At 42.4% G+C, this 26,901-nt stretch overlaps 1 protein-coding gene across 2 annotated transcripts; it reads left to right on the top strand.

The window, feature by feature from the left end:
• FAM192A (family with sequence similarity 192 member A) lies at nucleotides 1-26,901 on the top strand. Of its 2 annotated transcripts, none has more exons than XM_030581448.1 (7): nucleotides 1-107; nucleotides 9,333-9,473; nucleotides 9,695-9,793; nucleotides 13,940-14,061; nucleotides 19,564-19,697; nucleotides 21,768-21,829; nucleotides 24,404-26,901. In XM_030581448.1, the coding sequence occupies exons 2-7, from the start codon at nucleotides 9,344-9,346 to the stop codon at nucleotides 24,619-24,621; spliced, it is 765 nt and encodes a 254-aa protein (XP_030437308.1). In that variant the 5' UTR covers nucleotides 1-107; nucleotides 9,333-9,343; the 3' UTR covers nucleotides 24,622-26,901. The 2 variants fall into 2 exon arrangements, with proteins under 2 accessions (XP_030437308.1, XP_030437307.1); XM_030581447.1 differs by having other exon boundaries at nucleotides 28-52.

A 26,901-nucleotide genomic window follows, 5' to 3' on the forward strand; every position in this document is an offset into this window, starting at 1 on the left:
CTCTTCGCAGTCCGGGGCCCCGCGGGGTCAATGGTGGCTGCGGTGCGGTATGGTGCGCTTCTCGCTGTAGCGGCCCTGCTCTGTTGAGGGGCCCGGCCGAGGGGAAGGTGGGTGGGGGTCTGCGCCGCGCGGGGCGGGGGCAGCCTTGGGGCAGAGGCTGGGGGCGACCTGGCTCCTGGGGGGCGGATGCGGGGAGGGGACGAGGCCGGGCTGCTGAGGGAGGCCGCGTTGTTGGGGGCAGGGCAAAGCCGGGTTGCTGGGGGGGATGATGGGAGGGGGTTGGGGCTGGGGGCGTTAGGGGGCGGCTGGAGGATGGGTTAGGGGAGGCTGGGGGATTAAGGAGGATGGTTTGGGGCTAGGTGGTGGCTGGGGGGGATGGTTTGGGGGATTAAGGGGGATGAGTTGAGGAGGTTAGGGGGCGGATGGGGGTAGGTTAGGTGTGGCTGGGAGATTAAGGGGGATGGGTTGGGGAGGTTAGGGGGCGGCTGGGGGTAGGTTAGGTGTGGCTGGGAGATTAAGGGGGATGGGTTGGGGAGGTTAGGGGGCGGCTGGGGGTGGGTTGGGGAAGGCTGGGGGATTAAGGGGGATGGGTTGGGGAGGTTAGGGGGCAGCTGGGGGGTGGGTTGGGGAAGGCTAGGAGATTAAGGGGAGGATGGGTTATGGCTGTGGGGGGGAGCCAGGTGGCTGTAATGTGGGGATGCAGGGAGGGGATGGTGAGAATAAGGCTACAGATTCTTGTATGGTCATGTGTGTTAGTTTGTGTCTCCCTAGCTGAGCCATTCTGCCTTGGAAGCCAGCTCCCCTTTGGGCTAAACAGCGGGTGAGCTAGGTAAAGGTGTTGTTCCAGGACACAGTATGGCTAGTTGAGAACACATGCCTCTTGCTGTAGAAAGATGGTGCAGTTCTCTCTAAGATCCTCCTCTTTTCCTGGGCTCTACAATGGAAAGTTGATGTTTAAACCAGCATTGCAGGGATTCAGAGTTAACACCACTTTGTGATAAGCAGGATAGTTCACAGCTTTTTCAGATTCAGGCTTGGGCAGAGATCACTTTGGTACACTTTAGGATATTTTGAAGGTTTTCTGTGAGGTTGACTATTATTTGTTTGTGTTACATAAGCAGCTAGAGGTTGATGATTATGAATTTATTGTGCTAAGTACTGGACACATGTATAGTGGAAACACTGGCTCTACTCCAGAGAACTGGATGATGAGGGCTATAGGATTACATTTTTTAAAAAATGAAAGTGTTCATTCTGCCATATGGCAGCCTCCAGGAAAAAAAAGTAATAGTTCATCACCTCCCGAAGAGCTGTCACAAGTGGAGTTCTGTAAATACATCTATCTTTCTTCTTCAAGTTGCCCCATGACAGCAGTAGCCTGTTTCAGGCATTGTTCCTAGATTGGCACCCATTAAGCTCTATGGAGTTAAGGACATCTTGAAGAGAAGTGTTGCATTTCGAAAGTTTTTCACTCTGCGTGCTTTTTCTTTAGTAATCTGGATGGAAAAACCCTTTACATTAATGCATGTAGTTCATAATAACTAATCATACAGCAATGTACCATAGCCACAACTGATAGTTTCTTCACTAGATTGTTGATAAACAGAGCTAGCATGAAGACAAAATTAGTAGTACATCCCTGCAGAGATGATTCCTTCAGTAGTTCAGCCAGAGGTTATATATGTCTATTACAGGAGTGAGTGAGTAGTCAAAGTTCTGTGGCCTGCAATGTGCAGGAAGTCAGACTAGATGATCGGGATGATCCCTTATGACCTTAAAGGCTGAGTCTGAGTATTTGGTTTTCTGGTGACCAAGGAGATAGTGTTTATGTGTAAGATTCCTGTGATCTGAGAGCTCTTCCTGCCTGCCTACAAAAACAAAGCTTGATCAAAATTCTAGGGCAAAGCTCTTATGGCCCTGGGGATTCTGTGGCAGCTGCTGATACATTTATTAAAAAAAAAAAATTGTGGGTTTAATTGAATTAAATAAGGAAATGGAAAAAAAACAAAAACAAAACACCCTTGGAAGTATGGTGGTAGAATGCTTGTAGGCACTCAACTACTGACAGTTTGGATATCTAATAGTTGGAAGCTGATAAAGTTCTCTGGGGCATCAGCAAAGTGCGTCCTCTGCTACTCATAGCTTTTCCTAATAGCTATAGAGTGAAAAGGATGTGATTCTTGTAGGTTTCAGTGCTGCCCAGAGGGTTCTGAAATGAAACAGCAATACTTATGGAAGTCTAATCATTTTACTTTTACTGGAACTTGGGAAAAGGTCTGAGAAGCTTCAGAGATCCTTAAGCTGCCTGCAAACTAGGGAAGATAACACTTTTTGGGGGTTGCAGTCAGTTCAAATTTGGAAGGTTTTCTTTATTCAAGGACAATAAACTCTCTTAAATAAATGCCTAAATTCTGCAGAGGTTGATGTCTTAAGCCCTATCTGCTTCACTGTTTAATCAGCTGAAAGTAAGTACCTTGGTGAAATAAGTCACATTATGAAGGAAAGATAGTCAAGGGTTTGGGGTAGTATTTCACAGTTCAGTGTCAAGCTCTGCCTTTAATTTGTCGTGTGGACTTGAGCAAGTCACCGCACCTCTGTGCCTCAGTTTTCCCTTCTGCATAATGTGAACTTGACTGTCTAATTCCTGGTGTGGTGCTCCAAGAGACACAAGGTTTCTTTTTAAAAATCACCTTTGTCTCAACACATTTATCTCTTGTTACAAATAACACCCCCAAAACACTATAATTGACTTTTCAATTTCTTTTTCATTTGGAATCTTTTATAACACTACATGGGGGGATACTTTCACTGCTTGACTCTGTCAGAGTTTCTCCTATTTATGTGGATCTTTTACACAGAAACAGTGTGGAGAAAATTTTTTTTTTTTGAGATAAAATTAGGCAAATGTGATTCAGACTGCACAATCTGGCAGGGGGAAGTACATCTCACCTTTTTGTAAATTGGTAAGATTTCAAATTGATGGTGTCTCTTTAATGTTTTTAAATTGCTCTGAGATCATCAGATGAAAGGTTCTGTATCAGAGCAAAGTACTGGTTCTGATTGTTTTTCTTTTGTGATTGAGATGAGTGTAAGAAAGCTAGTGATGATCAAACTTAAGTTAGAGTTTTGAACAAGCTAGCCCTCTCTGCACTATGAGAATCCTTGAAAAATGTCCCGTGGCTACAAACACCAGTGTTTTGTAATCTTAGGAGCCCTACTTTAAGTGTCTGACGCTGTTTTTAGCACTCGCACCTATCAGGTTTGGGGTAGCATGATGATGAAAATGGCGGTGGCACCTATCAGGCTTTCCGCACTAAGGCTGCCCCAGCATTTCATACACCTTCTGAACTAGTATTACCAACCATGGTAGATAGTTTTAAAGTTTCCCTAGTTAGGGATCCTCTTTACAAACTTCGCATGTAACTGAGTAGCTGGAAATGAAACCTATATCTGGCTTGGAATCACACTATCAGTTCTGTTATATCAAAATAGTTATTAGCTAAGTAAACTGGGCTAAAACTTAACGGCTTAGTAACAGCAACCAGCTTTGAAAATCTTGCCAGACCTATTTCTCTGACACATCATATGTCTCAATTTATTCATCGTGAGTTAAAAATAAAAATAACATTTTTGTTTATCCTCTCACAAAACAAGAACAAATGACATTCAGCGAAACAAAGGTTGAAAATATAAAATGAATACAAAGAACTGTTTTCAGCCTATGAAACACATTACCTCAGTATATCCCTGAGGCCAACAGCTTGACAGGGTTTAAAAAAATGGACATTGCTATAGTTACATTAGTAAGGATTTTTTTTTTTTAAAATATCAAAGAGTTTGGAAGTGAGAAACTCATGTGTCAGGGCATAAGTCAATCTCTTAACTAATATATCAGGAAGAACCTTTCCCAATGTTTTTTGTGACTGTCTGTCTCTGAGACATCTGGTATTAGCCACTATCTGAGATGGCATATGCCATGTCATAGGTTTCTATCAAGATGCACTATAGGATGGAAATTTGCAGCTAATACTGCCGTTGACTAATCCCTGATGCTTTTAACTTTCAATCTACCCATAGTATACAAACATAATTATACTGGGCGAGGGAGGTGGATTTAGACTGTTGTCCTAAACAGACACATTTTGATCTGTTTTTCTTCTTTGCTGCAGAATTTAACAGTATAGTATTGTGATATTTCAAACTTCATCTTCTGGAAGTTATCAAGGCTAGAATAATCCTATAGCCAGTGGGGAGGCTTTAGCTGTCAATTCCTGCGGACCAAGTCCTGATCCTGAAGATGTTTATGCACGTGCTTAACTTTTCTACTTAATAGGAGCCTTGAGTGTGCAAAGTTTAGATTCCAAGTCTTGCAGGTCTTTTCTGTTCAGATGTAAGCATTGTGAATGATTTTAGATGCTTAACAATCAAGCATGCCGGTCATACTGAAGGGATGAAATAAATCCAGCCATGGGATGGTGAGGGACTATTAGAGACTTCTGTTCCTGGCTTATATATTTACAAGGCTTTTGAAGGCCAGTTCTCTTATCTTTCCATTACTGATGGCTTTGTTTTATGCTATGAGTCGAACATTAAATGGGGAGCATGAGGTAGATCTGTTCCTTAAATATAATCCATATCAACAATCCACATCAATAGGTATGGTCCAAGAAATCCCTCTGACAGTGCTTTAAATCTTGAAGAAATTGTGTGTGGGAGGGTTAAAATAAAGTTTTTAAACTAGGCACTTCTAAAAATATCTTATAGGTTTCAGATCTGTTGAAAGGTTTAGAAAAGAAAACAGTTTAGAAGTTGATACACTATTTTTCTATATGAAAGTTGTGAGGGAGGTAATTAGAACTAAAAGAATGTTTAAATTGTTTAAAATTTGGTAGTTGGAGAGACTTTAAAATCTTCACTTATTTCTCATACCTGCCTTTCATCTCTTGTTACTTTACTGGTGAGATCGGATTTGGTGTGCACCATTTTGGGTGTTGAGGGTGCAGGGAGAATGCCAGAGACAATGGGTAGAACCCCCTCTACTACCTCAGAAGTAGATCCCTGCTGTACACCTTGGCGGGACTTCTGAAGAGTTAAAGAGGAATGATCAGGGCTGGCACTTCCATTGAGGCAAACTAGGCAATCGCCTAGGGCGCCAGGATTTTCGGGGGGGGGGGGGGAGTGGCATTTTGCCGGGGGGGAGAGGGGGCAGCAGGCGGCTCCGGTGGACCTGCCGCAGTCGTGCCTGCGGAGGGTCCGTTGGTCCCGCGCGGCTCCGGTGGACCTGCCGCAGGCATTGCTGCAGACGGTCTGCTGGTCCCGCGCGGCTCTGGTGGACCTCCCACAGGCATGGCTGCGGCAGCTCCACCGGAGCTGAGAACCAACGGACCCTCCGCAGAAATGGCTGCGGCAGCTCCACCGGAGCCGTGGGAGCGGCGCGCGGGGTGGCGATATGGCCGTGTGCCTAGGGTGCGAAAAACTCTAGCACTGGTCCTGGGAATGATTGCACCCAACTTGGTGCTGTCCTAGTCAGATAAGAGTCCCATCTGCTTACAGAGCAGTGGGGATGCCTTGGGCTAGAGTAAATGTTTTGACTACAAATACGGTGGATCCAGCAGTGAGGAAAAAATCTCTGACAGCCATTTGTTCTGAAGAGTTAACAGTAACCATCAGTATAAATACTGCGTAAGTGTCAGTCCTGTCATAAGAATCTTCTTTACTTATCGTTCAGCAGCTCATCCAGATGACATCACTGAGTGAGCCTCTCACTATTTTACAGGAGGAAGCAGAGAAACTAGTACACGTTCCTGATTGTTCAAAATTGTTGAGTATACACAGGCCATTAAGTAGCAATAAATAGAAGTAAAAAGCAATGTTTCATCATCAGTATTACAAATGCAGGTTAGTTGTATTTCCCCTACTTTTTGAGAGAGAGGGGAAAGAGTGAACCTCATTATATGCTGACATCTAAATATCTGGACTTTCTGAAGGTAAAAATGCTAACTTATCTTGCTGAAAAATGGAAGTCACGTTGAAAATGATCCAATTTTTCATTTTTAAATGGCAGTTTCATCTTTGTACTGCAGGATGTGGCTACCAGGAGCATGTTTTCATCATGCTTTTCATAATGATGCTGAAAACACTTTTGTCCTACATAAAGTCACAGTTAAGCTGTGGCACCAGTTGAGGAGAGAACCTGGTTTTTGATAACTGTTGTACCTAGATCATTTCCCTAGAGTAAAAGGATCCTCTGAGCGTACTGATTTTTGTTAGGATTGTGATGCGCTTAGGTTGGACAATTAGTCCTAATGAAATTGCGGTAGCATACAGAATACACGCATGACATGCAGCAGTGAAAGGCAGTCTGCAGCTAAACTCTTGTCATTGCAGTGTGTAGTTACACATCTGGCCAGGGGGAGCCTTTCACTGTGGTGGAGAGAGGCTCTGGCAGCGGGACAGTGCACTGCTAAAAATAGCAGCATAGGGGTGAGAGGCATTGCTTGGGCATGTAGAGAACTGAGTAGGGTATATACGCTGAGGGTTCAGATGTGTAGAGAACTCTGCTCTACTTGCCTAAACAGTGTCTCACCATCTATACTGCACTGGGTGTGCAGTGTCTGTACTCCATATACTGCCTTAAATGTAGGTATAGCCTGAGTCTCTGCCCCTTCACCCCATCTACATTCTTACATGCCCTACCACACCAACATACCCGAATCCTTTATCCCTTTCCAAAAGGAATTCATGAGATGGAACAGCTGCCATAAAAAGAACGTATCATGTATTAGGGAAGGAACGATGTTCTTATGGTTGAGGCCCTGGACTCAGACCCATGGGGCATAGGTTCAACTTCCAGCCCTCCTTACTGGTTTCCTGTGTGTCTTTGGGTAACTTATTTAAGCCTAAACTTTCCTAAGTGATTTGTAATTTTTGTATACCCATCTTGAGACAGCTTAAAAGGGCCTCATTTCAGAAGGCATACGCTCAGCTTTTGCTGAAAATCAGGCTTATTTTAAGGTATATATTTTTAGTTGTATACCCAAAAATGTGGTACCCCAAATCAGTAGTTTCTCTTAAATGCTTACTTTCTAACACATTGGGCCTCGTATTTGCTGTTATAATACAAATAATAAATTGATAACGGCCAACTGCTACTGAAGTTGATATCAGGCTCAGCTCTTCAAAAGATTGAACCCATAGTGATAGGAGAAGGGTGTGTTAAACTGATCCTACCTAATCTTGAAATGCTGACCTCTCCCCAAAGGAACTCAGGAGGGCTCGGTCAAGTTACAGTAGGGGAGGTTTAGGTTGGATATTAGGAAACTTTTTCACTAGGAGGGTGGTGAAGCACTGAAATGGGTTATCTAGGGAGGTGGTGGAATCTCCTTCCTTAGAGGTTTTTAAGGCCCAGCTAGACAAAGCCCTGGCTGGGATGATTTAGTTGGGAATTGGTCTTGCTTTGAGCAGAGGGTTGGACTAGCTGACCTCCTGAGGTCCCTTCTAACCCTGATATTCTATGATTCTATTTCCAGGGGTTTAAGTGCAAGCAGGATTGGGCTCCAAATAGAGAATACTTAGCACTGACATGATGGTTTGCGTCTGTAGACACCAAAATATGTTAGAAAAGAGGAAAAGCAGGACTATGTCAATTTTACAGATGGGGAGATTGAAGCACAGAGGTTAAACCCAGCATGTTGCTGGCATGATCTAAGTAATAGCAACAGATTTATTCTATGAACAATCTTACACATGCATCAGTTTTATGTATCATTCTAGAATACAGAGCTATAAATATCTGGATTAGGGGCATAACTTTATATTGGCAGAATAAATTTTGAACTTCGAGGCTTGTAATATATTGCATGGGTTTAAACTGGGAGTAGGACTTTTGATGTCAAGTTAATTAACTCTCTTCGAGGAGGATCACTCTAACACTTGTAAAGCATGTCACTTGCATGATGGCCAAGCATTGTGACTTTTGTATGGGTGAAAACTGGTGGGGGTGGGAGGGAAATGTCTCTCCCTTGTCACTGAATACTGCTGCTGGTCACTGGGAAAGCCTCTATTCAAAATGAAACCAACTAAGCCCTAATTACAGGAAATTCCTTACGGACATCAGTCTTACAGTGGCACTGATAACTATAGCAGAACCTCAATTAGTGCTAATGAGTAGGAAATCCGATTGCGAATTACTTGTTAATGTACAAGATTCAGTGAGACATGAACAAAGAGCATATATAATGCACCATAAAATAGACTTAATTTCTTTGACAATGTTCATTAATTTGTTGTTACATTCATAATGTTCTGAACTGTATTTTTGTAGAGAAAATGATGTTTAAGTAGTAGGCAGCCTCATTTCAATGTTATCTATTGCTTTTTAAATTTTTGCTGAGACGTAGGAAGAGACTACTTTCATGTGTCAGTTTTAGGGGCTGGGTTAGCAGGGTCATCTTTGGTCCAAAACTTTTTTTTTCATAAATGGATTTAAAAACCCTGAATATAAACAGAAATAGTTTGATTACATTTTAAAATGTCTTTTTGTAAAGTGTACATTAAACTCCTGTCTGCAGTGTTGTTAACCCACAGGCAGTCTTAATTGTGGCATTTCCTAACTTTTGAGTGCTTGACAATAGCAACATTAATGTTCTTTTAACATAGGTTTTGGTGTGCAGTTTTCTAGATTTAGGAGGGGAAAATCAGACTGAAAAAAAATTATCGGATCACCTCATCCTTGGAAACAGATGAAGCATTTTGGCTGAAATTTAAAAACAACAACAAAATATTCACATGAGTCAGACATTTGGCATGGAAAATTTCAGCCCAAATGGTTGAAGCGTGGCAAAGCTTTATAAGCAACTAAAAGTAGGGTTTATAATGGGCAGTGTTGGACAGCCTTGCCTGCCTGAAATAGGCAAATATTTTTGTATCTTGTTTAAATGGTTTTGAGGTTCTCTATAAACCAGTTTGTTTTAACAGGTTTTTTTAATCCCCTTTTGACCAAGAGAAAGTATAGTATCTGTTTAGTATCTATCTGCTGTTACTGAGTTGGGTTCTGTGATGGACTCTAATAGATCTCGCTCTCTTACTAAAGGTGTCCTACAAGTGGCACTTTGGAATCAAGGTGAATTATGTTCATTTTTATGTTGAGTTAATATTTAATGTTATGTTTTTCAGCTCGTGGGGTCAGACTCTTATCTCCTATACCCTATGTATCTTGAAGGATCTTTATTGCTCATAAGTGCAACATTCTATTTCTAGTATTCCTTATGCAGCTGAAACTGGAATCTGGCCTCCAGTATCAGTATTCTCTTCCATGTATCTTTTTTGGACAGGCTGTTCCACAATGGATGGAGGAGATGGCACTGCTGACCTTGTAATTAACAAAAGATTTGTGTCTGAATCGGAGCTAGATGAGCGGCGGAAGAGAAGACAGGAAGAATGGGAGAAGGTTCGAAAACCTGAGGACCCAGAAGGTATTGGGATATAGTTTGGTAACTGCAGGAAAGAGCCAAAGAATATGTAACTGTCTGTACAAAAATCAAAGGAACCAGCTGCTATGCTTGTGAGATTATTTAAAAGCTTTAAGGGGTGCGCGGGGGGGCGGGGGATTAAAAGCCATGCTTGCTTGTTAAAAAATAATAAAAAAAATAATCTAAGGTATGTTCTTGTCTCTTGCTCTCTTCCTGTCTCTCAGAATGCCCAGAGGAGGTGTATGATCCACGATCACTATATGAAAGACTCCAGGAACAGAAAGACAAGAAACAGCAAGAGTTTGAGGAGCAGTTTAAATTCAGTAAGCACCAGCAAGTTATTGTTCTGAGCTGAAGCCCAGAAAAGTGCCACATCTTTGGTAACTTTGAGATACGAGGCCAGATGGATAGCTCTTTCCTGTCTGATGCCTTATTTGTTCTTTTTCAAAGCATTGGTTTCTTACATCACGGTCACTTGGAAAATGATCAAATGCGTAGATCGTACTTCTGCAGTGGATCCTAAAATATGCACAGTATTATTTGCATTAAGAGAGCGTTTGGCATGTAAGGAATTAAAAGTTACTTAAAAATGTCCATCAAAACTCACATTCCTGTGAAGTATGGAATTAGATTATGCAGCTCAAGAAGCTGAGGCAGAAGGATGCTGGAATTAGTAGTGGAGCTGGAAATGGAACCCAGTTTTCCTGACTCCCCATCCTGTGCTTCAAACAAAACACCACGGGGAGTGGTCTAATGTTTAAACGGCGAACCGCGGCCACTGGGAGCTGAGGACGCTCCAGGTAAACAAAACGTCTCGCGGCCCGCCAGGGGTTTACCCTGAACAAGCTGCGAACCAAGTTTGGGAACCACTGTTCTAAGGAAAAATGAGAAGTTGGGTAAGAGAGCTTGAAGTCAGGTGCTACAGGAATGATGTTTGAGTCCGTTCTAGATTGTTCTTTTGAACCAGTGCTCCAGAGTGAAAGGGGACAAACAGTAGTTAGAGATTTAATCTTTCAGACATTTAAAAGAGATGCCCTGACCGCTTGAGGTGCTTTAAAGAGCATATGGTACTCTGTGCAAGGCTCAGGCTTTGGGCAAACCCCAGTTTGAGTAATTACATTCTGCCTAAATCTCTACCCTGCTGTTGCCACATCAAATTAAATTTTTCTTTCTCTGTCCTTAATAGATGCATAATGTTACAGTGCTCTGTTAGAACCAGCACTGCCATGCATGGTGCTCACTGCCTTGAATAGCGCAATTGATCTCTAGTGCTTGTTAGGATCCTGTCCATAATGAAATTGCTTTTTAGAGGAATGATGGGAAGGCTTGATTGGTTTAAAATCAGTATTGGTGGCTCCAGAGAGTTATGACCAATTTACCTCAGTATGGGGGACTGTTGGCCTGACACAGATTGTGGGGTGGGGGGGGGGGGGGAGTCTAACATTAAGGCACACATTCTACCATACGTGTGCCCAACGTGTATTGACTTCATAGGAATTGTGTGGACATATGAGAGCAGAATTTGGCCCTGAGAGCAATACACATATGTTGACTTATTCTTAGCTGTAATGAGCAAGTTTGAACATTTTTGAAATAAACAGATTTTATCAATATTTGGCCATCTTCTGAAAACAGAACATTTTAAAAAGTTTTTTAAAAAAAAACAACAACTTTCCATTAAATAAAATCTTGAACAGAAATCTTCATGAGAAAATGTAGCCTGTCTTTCAAATAGATTTTTGGGGTTTTCATTTTTCTGCATTGTCAATTTTGATTGGTTGGCAGAGTCACATGGTGGGATTGTTCTTCAAGTCTAGTTAATTCTTGTTTTAAACATTTTAAAAATCCTTGGGGAAACCTAGAAAATGAAAATTGGGCCATTGCATAACACAATGAAATGAAAAATGCTTTGGACTCTTAACAAAATTCTGTAATTTAATTTGAGTAGTTCTAGTTATAATGTAAACATAAACATGGTTTCTTAAATACCCAGTGTACTTTATGTGTTTGTGTATACAATATATGAAGCAGATATAAGCAGCTGGAAGAAGATAGAACAAATAAACATAGTAACAGTATCTTGCTTCTCTGATTGTTCAGGAAACCTCATATTGTAAGTGACAGAATATAGGCGATATATTAGGACTGCACAGAATCAGACTTCCTTACAGGATTTGCTGCTTCTAAAACAACCAGAAAAAGACCTCATTGCCAATACTCTGGTGCTTTTAAAAGAAGGATACTTTACTACAACTCTGCTGAACTGTCATTGTGCTCTGTTTCCCTTCTGAACAGTGCTGAGCGCAGAGGTGTTTGTGTGCTTGGAAGCAATCTCCCTTCTGAGGTCTTGAATGAATGCAGCGCTGGTAAAAGTTGTATAAGGCACAGTACACATAAAGTAAGGGCAGCAGCTATGCAAGCTTCCTCATTCTTCCCCATGGACATCCCTCAAACCCAATGCCAGTGGGACAGTCTTTACATGGAAGAGAAGAATTTAGTTTCCATTCAGATTCAGTCCTGGGTACCTGTGTTGACACTGCTATCAAGGATGCCAGTTGTGACAAAAAACAATTCTACTGGGAACTGACAGACAACCAGATCATTTCATGTTGGCCACCAAATAGCTGCTAGTTTGTCAGCAGTGACCTAGGGGTGAAAGGCTCCTTGTAGCTGTCTCATATCTAAACCAGCTTCTTTCTCTTGCCCAATTATGCTGTATTTGTGACAGCTCAATTTCATTTCAGAAAAAAATTCAATATAGCTTAAATGTTGGACTGAGATGCATCACTGCACTGGGTAGCAGGAGTAGGCTGACTAGAAAGGAAAGTGCTGTTGACACACACATCTTGTTGATTGATAATGCTGGGGAAAAGTACCCATTCTTTTCAACATGCTCATTGGTAAGCTATATATATTTTTGGTAGACAGTTATCTTGGGGCTAAATGCTGCCCTTGATTGGAGTTTAAAAAGTTTATTCAGAAGACTCACGTACCAGATAAACGTTGACTCATAGGAGAGAGATACCAGTAAGATCTAGGAACAACCACTACTGCCTTGGCAGCTGCTGCTTATAGTTGTATATACCAAGCTCCTGCTGAGTAAAACTAAGGTTCTTGTCAGTTTCTTGCAGTCAGTCAGAATGGGACCAGTGAACCTGACTAGTGTCTTATCACTTGCTGTTGCTTCTGAGGAAAACTCTGAGCAGTAGCAGACACATTGGAGACTATCGGTCTGGAGACTCAGGGAGCAGTACTATATTCTTCACAACTGTAAGAACTGGAACTTTTAAAATTAAAGCCTTACATTCAACAAAATTAACTTTGAGGCCCCACCCTTCCTGAAGTTTGCCACTCATCAGATTTTTCAGGCCCTGCCTTTTGAAGTTATGTGGGACTTTTATCTGAGGACAAAATATGACCCTTAAATGTGTAAGGTCCTAAAAATCATCTTGAGGAATTAAACCTTCATGAAGATAAAACCAGTGAATTTTGGCCAGTTGCTGTAACTGAAGAGAATTTTCAGTCTGGCCACAGACACTGCAGGCTTTGCTTTTTTTAAGCCTTTCATTAGCTCTCTGATAATGTGTGGCTTTGATGGAGTGATTATCCTTTGCATAACAAGAGATTTAAAGAACCTTCTAAAAAGCTATCTGTACCCTACTTGGAAGAGCACATAGGATACCAGAATGGAAATTTAGAGAGTTAATACACTGATAGCTAAACATGATACATTTAGCTAATTTAGCTTTTACTGTGTTTATAAATGTGGTTGAGCATGTGTTTGCTTTGTTCAAAAACATGTGTCTGAGGCCTGGTCTACACTAGAAAATTAGGTCAGCACAACTACGTTGCTCAGGGGTGTGAAAAATCCACATCCTTGAGCCATGGAGTTAAACTGACCTAAGTTCCCCTGTACACAGCGCATAGTTGATTGGAGAATTCGTCCAACTACCGCCTCTTGAGGAGATGGATTACGTAGGGGAGAGCCCCTCCCATTGGCATAGGTAGTACGCTGAAGTGCTTCAGCAGTGTAGCTGCAGCATTTTGAGTGTAGACAAGCCCTGGATTTGAATATATTTGGGAGCTCAGCTTTGCTAATCTGGAAACCCATTGATTAGAAAATCTTTAGCCTGGAGAAGTTTGTTCTCTCTCATTAGTTAGAAAAACAAGCTGATTTTTGGGTGGTTTGTTTTCTGAAGGGTCTGATATATGCTTACTTTTTTTTGTTTCAAACTGACAGCATGATCTACTGGTTAGAAGAGAGAATTGATAGTAGCCATGGGTACTACTTCCTACCCTACCAGTGATCGCTTCCTCTCTCTGCTTTAGTGGCACTATAGATGCTACCTGTAAAATACCTGTGGATGATTATCTACCTTTTGAAATCCTTGGATGAAAAGTACTGTTGCATGGTCCTCCACTCTTCCAGTTTCTTAAATGGCTTTTAATTTTTGCTTTGCTTTATTCAGAAAATATGGTAAGAGGCTTAGATGAAGATGAGACAAAGTTCCTTGATGAGGTGTCTCGGCAACAAGCGCTAATAGAAAAGCAACGAAGAGAAGATGATCTGAAAGAACTAAATGAATACAGAATATCCTTTGCATTGAAATGATTCGCCACTGGTCTGAGTAGAAGGTTATAAGACAGGGAGCTACAGTTGGGTTGTGCTGCAATCAGACTTCGATGTCCACACACTTGTTTTTCCTGCAAAGTAGTTTTCTACACAGAAGTGTACATGATGATGATCTGCCTCTGAAGTGCTTTGTTTTGTTCTTATTTTGGATCTCTCAGAATCTCAGGTTTTTTGGTCATGTCTTCAAAATTTTTCTGTGCACTCCTGTTTCCTTCTAATTGCTGTTATCTTCTGGTATTTCACACTGCTACAAGGATAGAAAGGGAGGATGTATAGAGGAGGATGGGCTTTCCCTTTTTGCAACCTCTGCTTTATCCTGCACTAGTTTAAAAAGCAGATCTGCTTTCACCAAGCTGTTTTTTTTCTTCAGATGTACATTGACAGGTTTAAAATAGCCAAACTGTTTGAAGTAGCTATTGAATTGTCTTTCTATTGCTTTTGCGATATTTAAGGCTGTTCATGGAAAAGTGCAACTTGGGGTGCTCTTTTTCTCCTAGCCTGAGGGTTCAGCGTTTCTATCCTTCGCCAGACCAACATGCTGGGAACAATCTCAGGGCCTCAGACTGGGCTTGGGCTTGCACATATGGCAAAGCATTGAGCTAGTTTTGACTGCCTTTAAGGTTGAAAGAAGAGAATTGATTCCTCTCATCTACCAAGATGCTGATGGTTCCTCCCTTTCTGTTTGGTCATGATCAAGCCCATTATGCTTAAGTAATCGTGGGTGATGTGCAAACTCTGACACTTGGGTGAAAGTTAGCAGGGGGATTAGAGGAGGCTCGAGGCAGAACAAGGTGGGTCAAACTCCACACAGAAGGAATAAAGTAGGCAAATGAAGTGGGGAGAGAATCAGGTTGATACTGGCTTTATATAAAGATGTCCTAAGATAATATTTTATTGGAAATTCATCGCTTATCCATGAGACGGGAACCGCCAACATCTAACTTGGTAGGATGTGCCAGTCCGCCCCAACTCCTCTTTTTGTAAATGATGCGAGTACAGTTAGAAATCACAAAACTTAATGTGGGACATAGCGGGCACGTTTGCATATAGATGTTTCCTTCGATTTATTCAGACTGATGATTCACGGGATATATTTAGTTTCTACCACAGCTGCTTCAGGGTGTGCTGAATATTGGGATGTGCATGGCAGCTGCTTCCACAGCATAGAGTTGACTGCACTAGCCAGGTCAAACAAGTCCAACAGTGAATCATGCTAGCCTAGAAGGAGTCTTAGCTAAGTAATTGACCCCTGACCTTACTGGGCAGTGTATCTTCCAGAGTTTTAGGTATCAGTAAGCTCAGCTTTTACAGCCTTAAAGTATCATCTGTTTTTGCATCGACAGGCCTTGCTATATACTACAAATTGTAGAATCCATGTCCTAAGTTTATTGATACTGTCAATGAAAATTTTTAGCCTTTCACCCCATATTTGGCATGAAAATTGCAAATGCAATTTTCAGCATCTTGTTTCAGTTTCCTGGCAGATTGAGTAACTCCAAGTGGCTCATCTTGAAGTTTAAGCTAAGCTACTTTTAGATGGTGGCATGGAATTTTAAATGGAAGATCCTTTCTGCAGTGTGAGATGTAAATGGATTATTAGGAAGTGTGTGACTATGGTAGGATGCCATTGTCCCTGCCCTTAAGTCCTTCCTGTCAAAAAGAAGTGGATCAAAAACATTGCTTTGGTCATTACATCAGACTTCCCCAGCATTACATTCAGTTTAAGCTACGCAAAGGCACCAGCCCATAGCACAGACTAAGATCAGTAGGTGGCTCAAATATTCTCCTTCCATGTATGCACTGTAATAGGTGAAAAAGGTGACACCACCCTATGAAACTGTCTCTGAATGATTTAACATGCTTAGACCTTGAAAGTAATTTTAAAAGAAAAAATGGATTCCAGGTGTAGTTTGTCAGATAAAATGTTGCCTGAAGTGGGAATTGAAATGGCCAGCTCATAACCCCCAAAGCCCACGGTTAACGCTGGGAAAGGGTTCCAGTTATGGGTGCTGCTTTAACTAATTCTGTCTCTAGGTAAGTTGTGAATGTTCTGGGTTTCTCTAAAATTAAGCTTGACTTAGACTGAGGGTTACCTGGCTGTGCTAGCTCAAGGCGTGCAGATGTATTAGGAAAACTGAAATAACTAATTGCATTGTCTTATAGCTCATAACTTGATAGTCATGAATACATATTGGCTACAGACAGTGGTTGAGACTTTCAAAGCATTCTAGAGGATTTAGATGCTTACTTTTAATGGAAGATGTGTCTAAATGGCCTACATTGCTTTGTGACAGGTTTCAGAGTGATAGTCCGTGTTAGTCTTGAGCTTCTGCTCAAATAAATTTGTGAGTCTCTTAAGGTGCCACAGGTACTCCTCGTTCTTTCTACATTGCTTTGAAATCTCAACCATTTTTTACTTTTTAAAAGTAAAATTCAGGTTTGTATTTTAATGTTCTGTTCAACACAAAGCAAAACTTAAGGGTATGTGATGTTTGTAGGGGTGTGTATATTAAACATTGCTGCTTCTGTACTGCAGAAGTAAGTGACTGCTCATTTTTTCTCTGATAAAGAACTTTTAGTTGTCTGCCTGTATTATTTTTTATGCTTCTTAGAAATAGTTTTGTAAACACTGGTAAATTAGTGTTAGCAAAGCTAAACACATTTGCTTTACTAATTTGTAGTACAGTAGCCTTAGAGGCCCCAGCTGAGATGAAGGCCCATTGTGCTAGACACAGTACAAACATACCGAGAGAGAGATCCTTCAGGAAGCACTTGCCATCTATTTAGACAAAAGACAAATGAAAAGCATGAGAGGGGAAATATCCATATAATCTTAGAGCTCTCTGGAAAGGAAGTCCTGCTAGTCATCTCTCCCATAATGCTAGCATTAAACTATATTGTAGGACAACTGTTTTCATGCTTGTATCCAGGATTAACACAAGGCTCTGTACATATGTTTTACATAGCTTTATGGGAGGGAAAAGTAATTTTGCTTGTAATGTCAATCCAGCAATGGGAACTTCTGCCCATAGAACTAATTGAGCTAAAACCAGCAATGGGTGTATCAGTCTCTCCAAATGGATGTTTAGTTAGTGGGCTGAGGATTTTGGAGGTAGGGTTGAAATGTTTGCAAAATAGCATCCTTTGCCATGGAATCTGTAGCTAGAAATTACACTTCAGCTTGCTCATAATGGCTTTAGCTAGCCTAGTATTCAGGTATAATACAGCAATAGAAATATGATAAGAGGAGCCAGCCTCGCTAACATAAGTGAAAAGAACCACATGTTAGAACATGAAACTTTTTAAAGAGGTTCTGCCTGGCTAGAGAGAGCATTTATTACTGCAAGTGGCCACAGGATGGCACCATTGTTCCATGCCTTTAAAAAAAAAAGTCACTTAGCTACAGTTAGGAGTGGCTGTTTTGTTTGTTGAGAGGGGGGAAGAAAATCACAAATATGACAGACTGGCTTATTGATAGTAATTATGTCCCTGGAAAAATCAGATAAGGAATGACCCACATTATGAACTAGAAAGCCTAAAACAAAGCTTTAAAACAGATGTTCAAAATCTCCAAAGTATGTGTGTAAATACACTTTAAAAGAAAGTATTTGCACATCTGCTGCCACTTGACTGACATGACCTGCCAAGTTTGAAGTTTACTGTGTCCTGTGTCTTCCCTGAAACAGCTGATGTTGTCTTTCACTTATTTGGGCAACTCAGATTTTTGTGTCGTTATATGAATTTGTGCTGTCCGCTTTTCAGGGAATTGTAGTCAAAGAAGGAACTGATACTGGAGTTAAAGAGTATTTTTTTTTTATTTGTAAACTTGTAGGTTACACTGTTTTTGTAGGTGCAATTATAAAACTTTCCAGAAAGTTTTTCAGGTCCCCATAAATACCAGAGTAATGCATTAGTAGCAGCAAGGAAATGGGGGAGGTGGGAGAGGAGGTTATTTTTCCAATGGGTCCTTTATCAGCCCAGCTGCTGCCAAACTGGACTTATCCATAGGAAGAGAACCAGGTAGTGTTTCTGCAGACTCTTGGGTGTGGCTTAACATCCGAAAGCCAGCCCTTGAGGCCTATCCAGACTTGCCTACTTCGTTATGGGTTGCACCTGCATCCCACCTTTCAAATGTTCTGTTATAGGCTACTAATTTCCTCTGTGGGCGTTGCAGGAACTGATATGTGATGCTACTCGTTAACAGTGGGGGCAGCATAAAGAAGAGAAATTAGGCCAAAGAGAATGTGTGTATTTCTATGGCAGAGTTGTTCTTAACAGGGTTGTGGTGCTTATAAGCCATGGCGGGGCATTTGAAGATGTAATATATGTTTTATGGGATGACCTGTCCTTTAAGATTATTACTTTATTACTTGTATATGAGGACAGACAGGTTTAAGGCACTTGTACTTGACCAGCCAATATGTTTGTATTTCACTGAGGAAGGGAACTTCTGGGCCCTCGATCTTTTGCATTAGTAGTTCGCAGAGGCCTTAATTGTGTTCAGGGCCCCCATTATACTGGGTGCTCACCATGCACAGGTACACACAATCCTTGCTCCAAAGAGTTTACAGTCTCACTGAAACAAATCATCATCTGCCTTGTCCACATGTTGAGGACAAACTGCTACAAAATTCTCTGTAAGAAAGAAGATTCCTTCACTCTAGCTTTTTGGTTCTTCAAAGTCTGGTTGACTCTTAGTCCAACCATATTCCAACCTGGCAGGGTTAATTTTCAGACTGTCCATAAAGTAAGGAGCCTGCTGTGTGACCAGTAATGAGGCCAGCATAAAGGGAGGAGAGAATTTTTAAGAAGGCCTTGTGATATGTAAGGCTAATTTGTTCTGTTTTATGGTAGACCGAGTGGGATGAATTCTCCTGGTGCTGCATGGTTGCAAAGTGGGGAGGAGAATTGGGCCCACTAATTAATTCTCTCTCCTTCGGAAAGGTTGGGTTGGGAAACAGCTGGTCTGTAACAAAAGTGTCTGGGCCCAGGGGGTGACAGGAGGTCCCATGTCATCTTGTGCTTGCACTTTTTTCCCCTTGCACCCTCCACCTTTCCCAAGCTTTTTAAAAACAAGAGAGGACACAGGCCTATAGGGTAGCTCCTCTGGTGCCAAGAGCACTGCTTGTTGGCCCAGTACAAAGTCCTTCCCTTGCTATCCTGAAGTAGCTGATGAGGAGAATTCCCACTATGCATCTGCCACTATAGCCTGCATCCCCCTCTGCCTGCGAGTCCTCCAGGAACAGGCCTGGCATGGGAAACCTGCGCCAGCTCCTGAGGGTAAGGGTCTCACACTGCTGGCATGAGGTACCTGCTTAATGCCATTCAACAGGCTTGCACAGGATTATGAGGCCCTCAAGCTGCGAATGAACCCGCATCAGCGTCAGCAGGCCAGACTGAATGTAATGCAGAGGAACTGTCCTCTCGCACATCCTGGTTGATCCTTAACTGTTAATTCACAGCACTCTCGCCAAAGTGGGCATCAGCACAGACCCAAAGAAGGAATCAGAGAAGAAACTCACTGTAAAGTCAGTAGAAAACAAGAACAAGTTCTCTCAGGCAAAGCTGTTGGCAGGAGCTGTGAAACACAGAAGGTTAGTTTCACACCTCTATAAATTCACAAGGAAAGGAACGGAGTTAGCAGTATGGAGTGAGGCAGGCCAAAAGCTGCCTTTGGGAGACTGTCAGAGGTGTGAACTTTAGCAAAGGGAGGGGGATTAGCATGTTTCTGTAAGTCTCCCAGACTGTGGGGAAACTAATGATTCAACCAGACAAGGCTTCAATCATCTCAGACGGTGTCAGTGTCATTAAATCCTATATTTGGATCTGAAAATGGCCCATTTTCAATCTTATTCATGCCACTTGTATTGAGTCAAATGATTTGCATCACATCAGCTTGTTTTATTGATACCTAATTGCATAATTTTGACTCTTGGTGTAACTCATTGGGACAATCTGCTCCTGAGGGTAATGTGCAAGCTTCTCTTGTTCTCCACCAGTTTGGCTTGACAGCGTGGTTGCAAACCCCTCGCCTCCCAAGGAATAGGGCAGTTTTATGTCAGTGGCCCGTTCACTGTTTCGCTTCTTTGAGATTCCCATCTTCGCTACCCATTACAATATTGTGTAATGGGAACAACTGTCCTGTAAGAACTGGACTATGACCGTGCGTGCAGGCTATGGAAATGCAACCAGAAGTGTGACTTGCAGCTCACATAGACACACCCACTCTGGCTAGCTTGCTAAAATGATCAGTGAGGATGTGGCACTGTGGGCTGTGCAAGCCCCCGGGGTATGTATTCACATGGCTAGCTAGCTCTGCCGCATCCTCAAGGCTGTCTTAGCGAGCTCTCTAGACTGAAGCTACCACAGGTATGTTTACATGAACTGCAAATTACACCACTAGTGGCAGCACAGACCTAGCCTCACTTCCCAAAGACAATCAAACAGTCCATCTGATAACTGACTGTTGTTAATTAGCATCTAGAAGTATATTGGTGATTGAACCTGGTTGTAGTTGAAGTTATAGGAGATTCCTTCAGATGCTTCTGATTTGTGGTGAGTATTTCATCCCCAGTGAAATAGTAACCCATAATCTAGGAAGCTGGCTTTGGTAAATTCAGTACAGGGATATCTCAAAACTCCTCTTCCAATCCATGATGTACAACTTGGACCGGTTTTTACAAGGGAACAAAACTTGGATGGTAGCTGGCACCCAAAGAGCTATTTTTCTCCCTAGCCGTTGGCATCTAAGCAGCAATTTCTGGCATGTTGCTTGATGGCATATCTGATGGCTGCAGATGGCATCTATTTGAAAAGAGTTTCAAAATTGACATGTCAGTGCCTTGACATTAAGACGTTTCTGAAATCAGTCACTTTTTTCTTCTATTTCAGGCTAGCTGAGATTAAGTGATGCCTCGATTTAACATCTGTCTAGGCATTAAAGACTTTCCTTACCAATAAATGGACATGTATTATTGCAGGTTTATTTTGTGACTAACTTTTTGATGCAGGGAGAGGCTTCACTGTCCCCTCAGATCAAGGGGAAACATCTTCACATTTACTGTTGGTGTGCTACATAATGTTGCTTAACAATTCCCACTTAGACAGTTGCTCTGCCCATGTGCTATCCCCCCTCAGGGACAGCAGGCACTTCTCTACAGGAAAGTTGACTAGCGAAGGGGTGACTGGAATGATTTTTCTAATCAGAAGCATTTGGAGGAGTACAGAAGTGACAGATCTGAAGGAAGATCCCATTTTTTGTAAGCAGGCTTGTATTCTCTTGGTGAGATGAATGCTGTCTCTCAGTATAAAGAGATGCAAACTTATTTGGGGGTTTTCTTGCACACAAATTCTTCACTGTTTCAAGGTTAATAGTCTCAGCTAGGTTGGCAACCCCGCCACTAATGCTGTGTTCCCATACAAGAGACCTGGCTTTGATTCCTAGATCTGGATTTCTACTGCCTAACTTGGCAAGGGATGGGAATACAGAGTAGGCAGTATGCTGAATGTCTGGATATTAGTGATCCTTCCCAGCTAGCAACAAAATTATCAAGGTAGTGGGCTGGAATTCTCTTTGGCATTCAAGGCAAATGTAGTTTTATGATTTTTGCAGTTATAAAGTGACTGTTTTCTGACAAACTAGGTGACTCCATTTTCTCTTACAGTTCAGAAGGCGGTAACAGTGTGAAGAGACTGAAACTAGACACCGACAATGACAAGAATCAAGGTGCGTTCTAGCCTTGGAGTTTGATATGTAGAGTGGTTTATATCTGGGAAGTCATAACTTATTTGCCAGTGTTATTTGTTATAAGGGCTCTTATTTTTCTCCAAGACTGAAACTAATTGGACTATGTTGCATATAGATTTTTTTTTTCATAGTACTCCGAAGTATTTCCAAATGCTTTGCAAAGCAATAGATGGTCATTGTGGCTTTGGAAGTCCAAAGCCTCAGAGATATTTAGGCACCTAACTCCCAGAGATAGGTACCTAAATACCTTTGTTCTGGGTAGGACAAACCTGGCAGCCATTTAGGAACTTACAGCAGTGCAATCATGCTTAAGACAAGGCTCCACCATGGAGGTTTACTATTTGACCATAGAGGGCCATTGGTCTGGGCTATGGGGTTCTCTGCAAACAGCCAAGGGATATTTTGCTTTTGTATGGAAAATGACCATTCATGGACAGAGTCGGATAGCAGCCCCAGTTTTCAGGGGGATGAACACAGGATCCCTAGCAGTTTAGTTCCCTTTCACTTCAGATTTTTTAAACTAAGGCTTCATAAAATTCTGCCACACAAGCACTATAATCTGTAGTGCCTATGTAAACACAACTGCCAACAAAAGGTAGCATTGGTGCAAAATGAGGTAGCAGTGAAATTCTAACTACTCAAGGAGCTGGGCAATCCCAGGAGTTAAGATAACTCAACCACATGACGTGTCCAAATAAATAACATCCTGACCAAGTATGTGCCCTGTGGTTGGGTGAACTTTGTGAATGGAGCTTAATGCTTGGAATTGCCTTCCCTGAGTGCTCAGTATTTCGTTACTGCTCGGTTTTGGCTTTTGTTTTTTTAAAGGAGAATCCAAAACTGTTTGGTGTTGGGGAACTTACAATTTGAACAACAAGACTTGAAAGTCCCTTGGTCCTGGGCCTATGCTAAAGGCTACTTGACCTGGCAGCTCTTCCTATGCAGAATGTAGGCTGAGCAGCTGTTAACAAACTAATCCTTACCTGCACGTGTGAGGTTGCTTTTTGGAGCTTACAGGCTCCACTGGCCTCACCCATAGGGTACGTCCAGGCTACCCACCGGATCAGCAGGTAGCGATCGATTTATCGGGGATCAATATATCGCATCTCATCTAGACGCGATATATCAATCCCCGAATGTGCTCCCCATTGACTCCAGAACTCCACCAGAGCGAGCAGTGGTAGTGGAGTCGACGGGGGAGCCGCGGCTGTCGATCCCACGCCGTGAGGATGGGAGGGAAGTCTAAATAAGATACGTTGACTTCAGCTACGCTATTCCCGTAGCTGAAGTTGCGTATCTTACATCGACACCCCCCCACCCCCCCAAGTGTAGATCAGGCCATGGAAAGAGATGCTCACAGCAGGAGTATGCTTAAGAAGGGGGTGGGGGAGTGGGGAGTTCATGCCTAAAGTGGTCAAATTTAAACTTTTAACTACTGATTTCCCTGCTTTTCAAATCTTAGTAAGATGCACAAAGGAAGCTAAGTTAGACATGTCTTCCTTCAGCCGTCCTTGAGCTAGCTGGGAACTAGTTTTGTCATCCAAAGCAATGGGGAAAATGGGACTTCTGCACTCAGGTCATCAGGAGGGTTGACCAAAATCAGAACTACTCCCCTTCTGGGCAGTGGACTGGCCTAGGAAGTTTCAGCCTGAGACAAATGTGTTTGAGAAAGTTATGGGCAACCAGAAAATAAGGAAGTGGAATCAAGCTGAATTCCAGTCTTCATTGTTGTGGCTGCTATTGCCAAGAGAGAATCGCTTTTATCATCTAGACACTGCAGCCAGCATGGAAGTAAGCTGTTTAACTACACCCCAAGGCACATTCTGAAACGTCAGCCGTTCAGTTAACTGTTTCCAGCATTCTAAAAGCTAACCAGCTGTGGAGTGCTCGAGCCGTTGCTTTATTCCACTGCTCGAGTAGGCCTTCTCCCAACCCAGTTATTATGTGGCAAATATATGAAGCAGAACCATTTAGTGTTCATGGAATGTATCCAATTGATGGTCTTAGAAGGAAATACTGCCTTCCCAGGCCCGGACTGACTAGTAATGAAAAGCTTGGGGCGCCGGTCCTTCCTACTGGAGGAAGTTTTAGGGTACGTCTTCACTACCCACCATATCGGCGGGTTACAATCGATTGCTCGGGGATCGATATATCGCGTCTCATCTAGACGCGATATATCGATCTCCGAACGTGCTTATATCGATTCTGTAACTCCACTAACCCGAACGGAATTGTGGAATCGACAGGGGGAGCTGCGGACATCGATCCCGCGCCATGAGGACGGTGAATAATTCGATCTTAGATACTTCGACTTCAGCTACGTTATTCACGTGAATAACGTAGCTGAAGTTGCGTATCTAAGATCGATTTTCCCCCGTAGTGTAGACCAGCCCTTAGTGTAGCAAAGCTGCTTTAGCTGTATTAGGTAAGTAACAATGTTCAAGTGGCAGTAGTATATGAATAGCATCTGGTTATGCTCTCTGATTAAAAGCTACATGTGGCTCATGCTCTTGCTTTTTGAAGAGCGCAATGATTTGTTAATGTGTCTTTCAGAAAAGCCAGCTTGTGTTCCACTCGGGAGCAGCTCCATGAGTGGCTCTGCAGTCCACTGCCCCTCTGCAGCTGTGTGCATTGGTATCCTCCCAGGCCTTGGCGCCTACTCGGGAAGCAGCGATTCTGAGTCCAGTTCAGATAGCGAAGGCACTATTAACTCCACCGGAAAGATTGTCTCCTCGGTTTTTCGTAGCAACAATTTCTTTGATGGGCCATAACATAAAATCCCTCCATGTCAATGTAGCTTGGAAAGATAGCCTATGCCCTAGAGGGCGAAAGATGCATCCTTTCTCCCCTAGGATACCCTTCCTAGCTAACCTCTCAAGATTAACCTGGGTACCCTCACGTAATACCAAAATCATCAACTGATGTGCTCTTTCCCCAAAGCTTCTTCCATTTCTGAGGTGCATACGAACCTGTTTGATAGGTTTCTACTCTAAAACATTGAAGGAAAATACTGCTATTGTAACCAATATGCGGGGTGGGGGGAATGCAGGAGAAAGCCTTCTCTTTTAAAGTTCTTATGGAAAGAAAGATTTTCCTGGTGATTGAAGATGGGTTTTGTTTTGTCATGACCAGAGGCTAAAGCATTCACTTGCAGCACCAAAGGCTTGTAAAAATGGCCATGTGTTCTGTTTTTAAAATGTCACTTTTTATTCTGTATTTGAGAAGTGGCGGCAGAATAAAATCAAGCAGATGGTGGAAATGTAGATTGCCATGACACTGTAGAGAAGTTTGTGTGACATGATTAAAGAAATTCTGAATGCATTTTTATCTTGGCTTTCACCATTCATAATTCATTGGTGAGGCTGTTCCATTAAGCAATTTCTACTGTGCCCAGCCCCTTGCCATCAATGACATCAAAAAGCAGCACGTGCCAGCACCCTATGAAGTAAGAAGAGGCAGCAACACAAGACCCTCGCTCTGAATGGAGCTCTTCCCAGAGCGTAGATGTCTGAAAAATCAAGTCTTGCTGTTTAGTGCAAACCGCTGGTCTTCCTACCTGACCAAAGCAAAACTATTCAGCCCAACCTCAATTGTTAAAGACACCTGTGGGTGATGGATCTAATATTCACCCCCTCTGCTCAAGGCTGAGAGTATATCCTCTCTAGATATACACTAATCTGGGATCTTGGTAAATGTGGTGACCAGCAGCTTTCCTCCAAGAGAAGGATATCTTAAAGTAGCTACTCCACGTCCGGGAGAGGCAGTAGCTATCGCAACAGAAGCCCTCCCATTGACACAGCACTATTTGCACTGGGAGTTAGGTCAGCATATCTGCTTGGCTCATGGATGTAGATTTTCCACACCTCTAAGCAATGTAGTTGTCTAAACATCAGATGGGATTGTATGGGAGCAAGGCTTGGTCTATATTGAGATTAACATTTTGCCTGTAAAAGAATGTGATGTCTTATGGAGAACGCCAGAGGATCCTACAAAGAAATAGATCTGATGAAGGCCGAAGGAAACCAGGCATTTCTTGTTAAGGCACAAACTGTAACTGTGCAATGACATCTCCTAAACATTTTATTTGTACAAGACGAGTATTCCCCGAAATGGGCAGTTCCTCAGCTGCCGCTCGACCCCCACCATCTCCTGCAGCACTGCAGGCTTTTGCCTAGGGAACCAGATAGGTCCCTTGACTCCATTCACATTTCATGGGTGTGGATCTTGGGTTACATGGATCCAACATCCCACACGTTTTCCTCAGGCGTTGTCCTTGGCTAACATGCTTCTGTTGCATCAACTCACGCACTTGCATGCCACAAGCTCTAAGTGGACTTCCCTGCATAGCACGTAGCTTTTGTTTATGTTCCCTGCCGTTACTGGTTCCTAAGTGCACAGCTACTAAGTGACAGAAGCCTGTACCTCTTTGTAAAGCAGCATGAATTGTGCAAGTGATCCATCTATTTCTGCACAGTTAGTCAGAACTGTGCACAGCACTTTCAGTCCGCCTTAAAGGTGGCGGTATTGGGCCTAACTTCAAATATGTTGGGCTTGCTTTTTGAATGGTGATGCTTCACCCACAGCTGCAAGTTGACAAAATAGTCAGATCCCTTCATTATGCGAAACACTTGATAAAGCTCTGAAGGGGATAAGCTTCAGAAGAACCTGTGTAAATACTTTCCTAGAGGGGAAGGTTCGGTACTCCTGAGGGGAAAGCTATCTGTTTACCTTAGAATACACTGCTCTGAAGCACACGAAGTGCACCCAGTGATTTGCTGGAGGAATAGGTGGGAAATAGAACATGCAGAAAATCAGCTGGCTAATCTGACACTGAGTTGGTAGCTCTTCAGGGCGGAGGCAGAAAGAACTGAAATAGACATGCATTGCCTTGGGGTCAGTGCATCTGTAGGGCAAGTTTGACAGCATGGTAGCAGTAACTAAGTTGCTTCATTTATTTTTAAATGCCAGTTTCTCATTACAGAGCATGTGACTAATCTAGCAAAAGACTCTGCAATAGTAAAATTAAAAATAAAATGAACATGGACAAATAA

Source organism: Gopherus evgoodei, chromosome 12, assembly GCF_007399415.2.
Source record: "Gopherus evgoodei ecotype Sinaloan lineage chromosome 12, rGopEvg1_v1.p, whole genome shotgun sequence".
NCBI classification, from domain to species: Eukaryota; Metazoa; Chordata; order Testudines; family Testudinidae; genus Gopherus; species Gopherus evgoodei.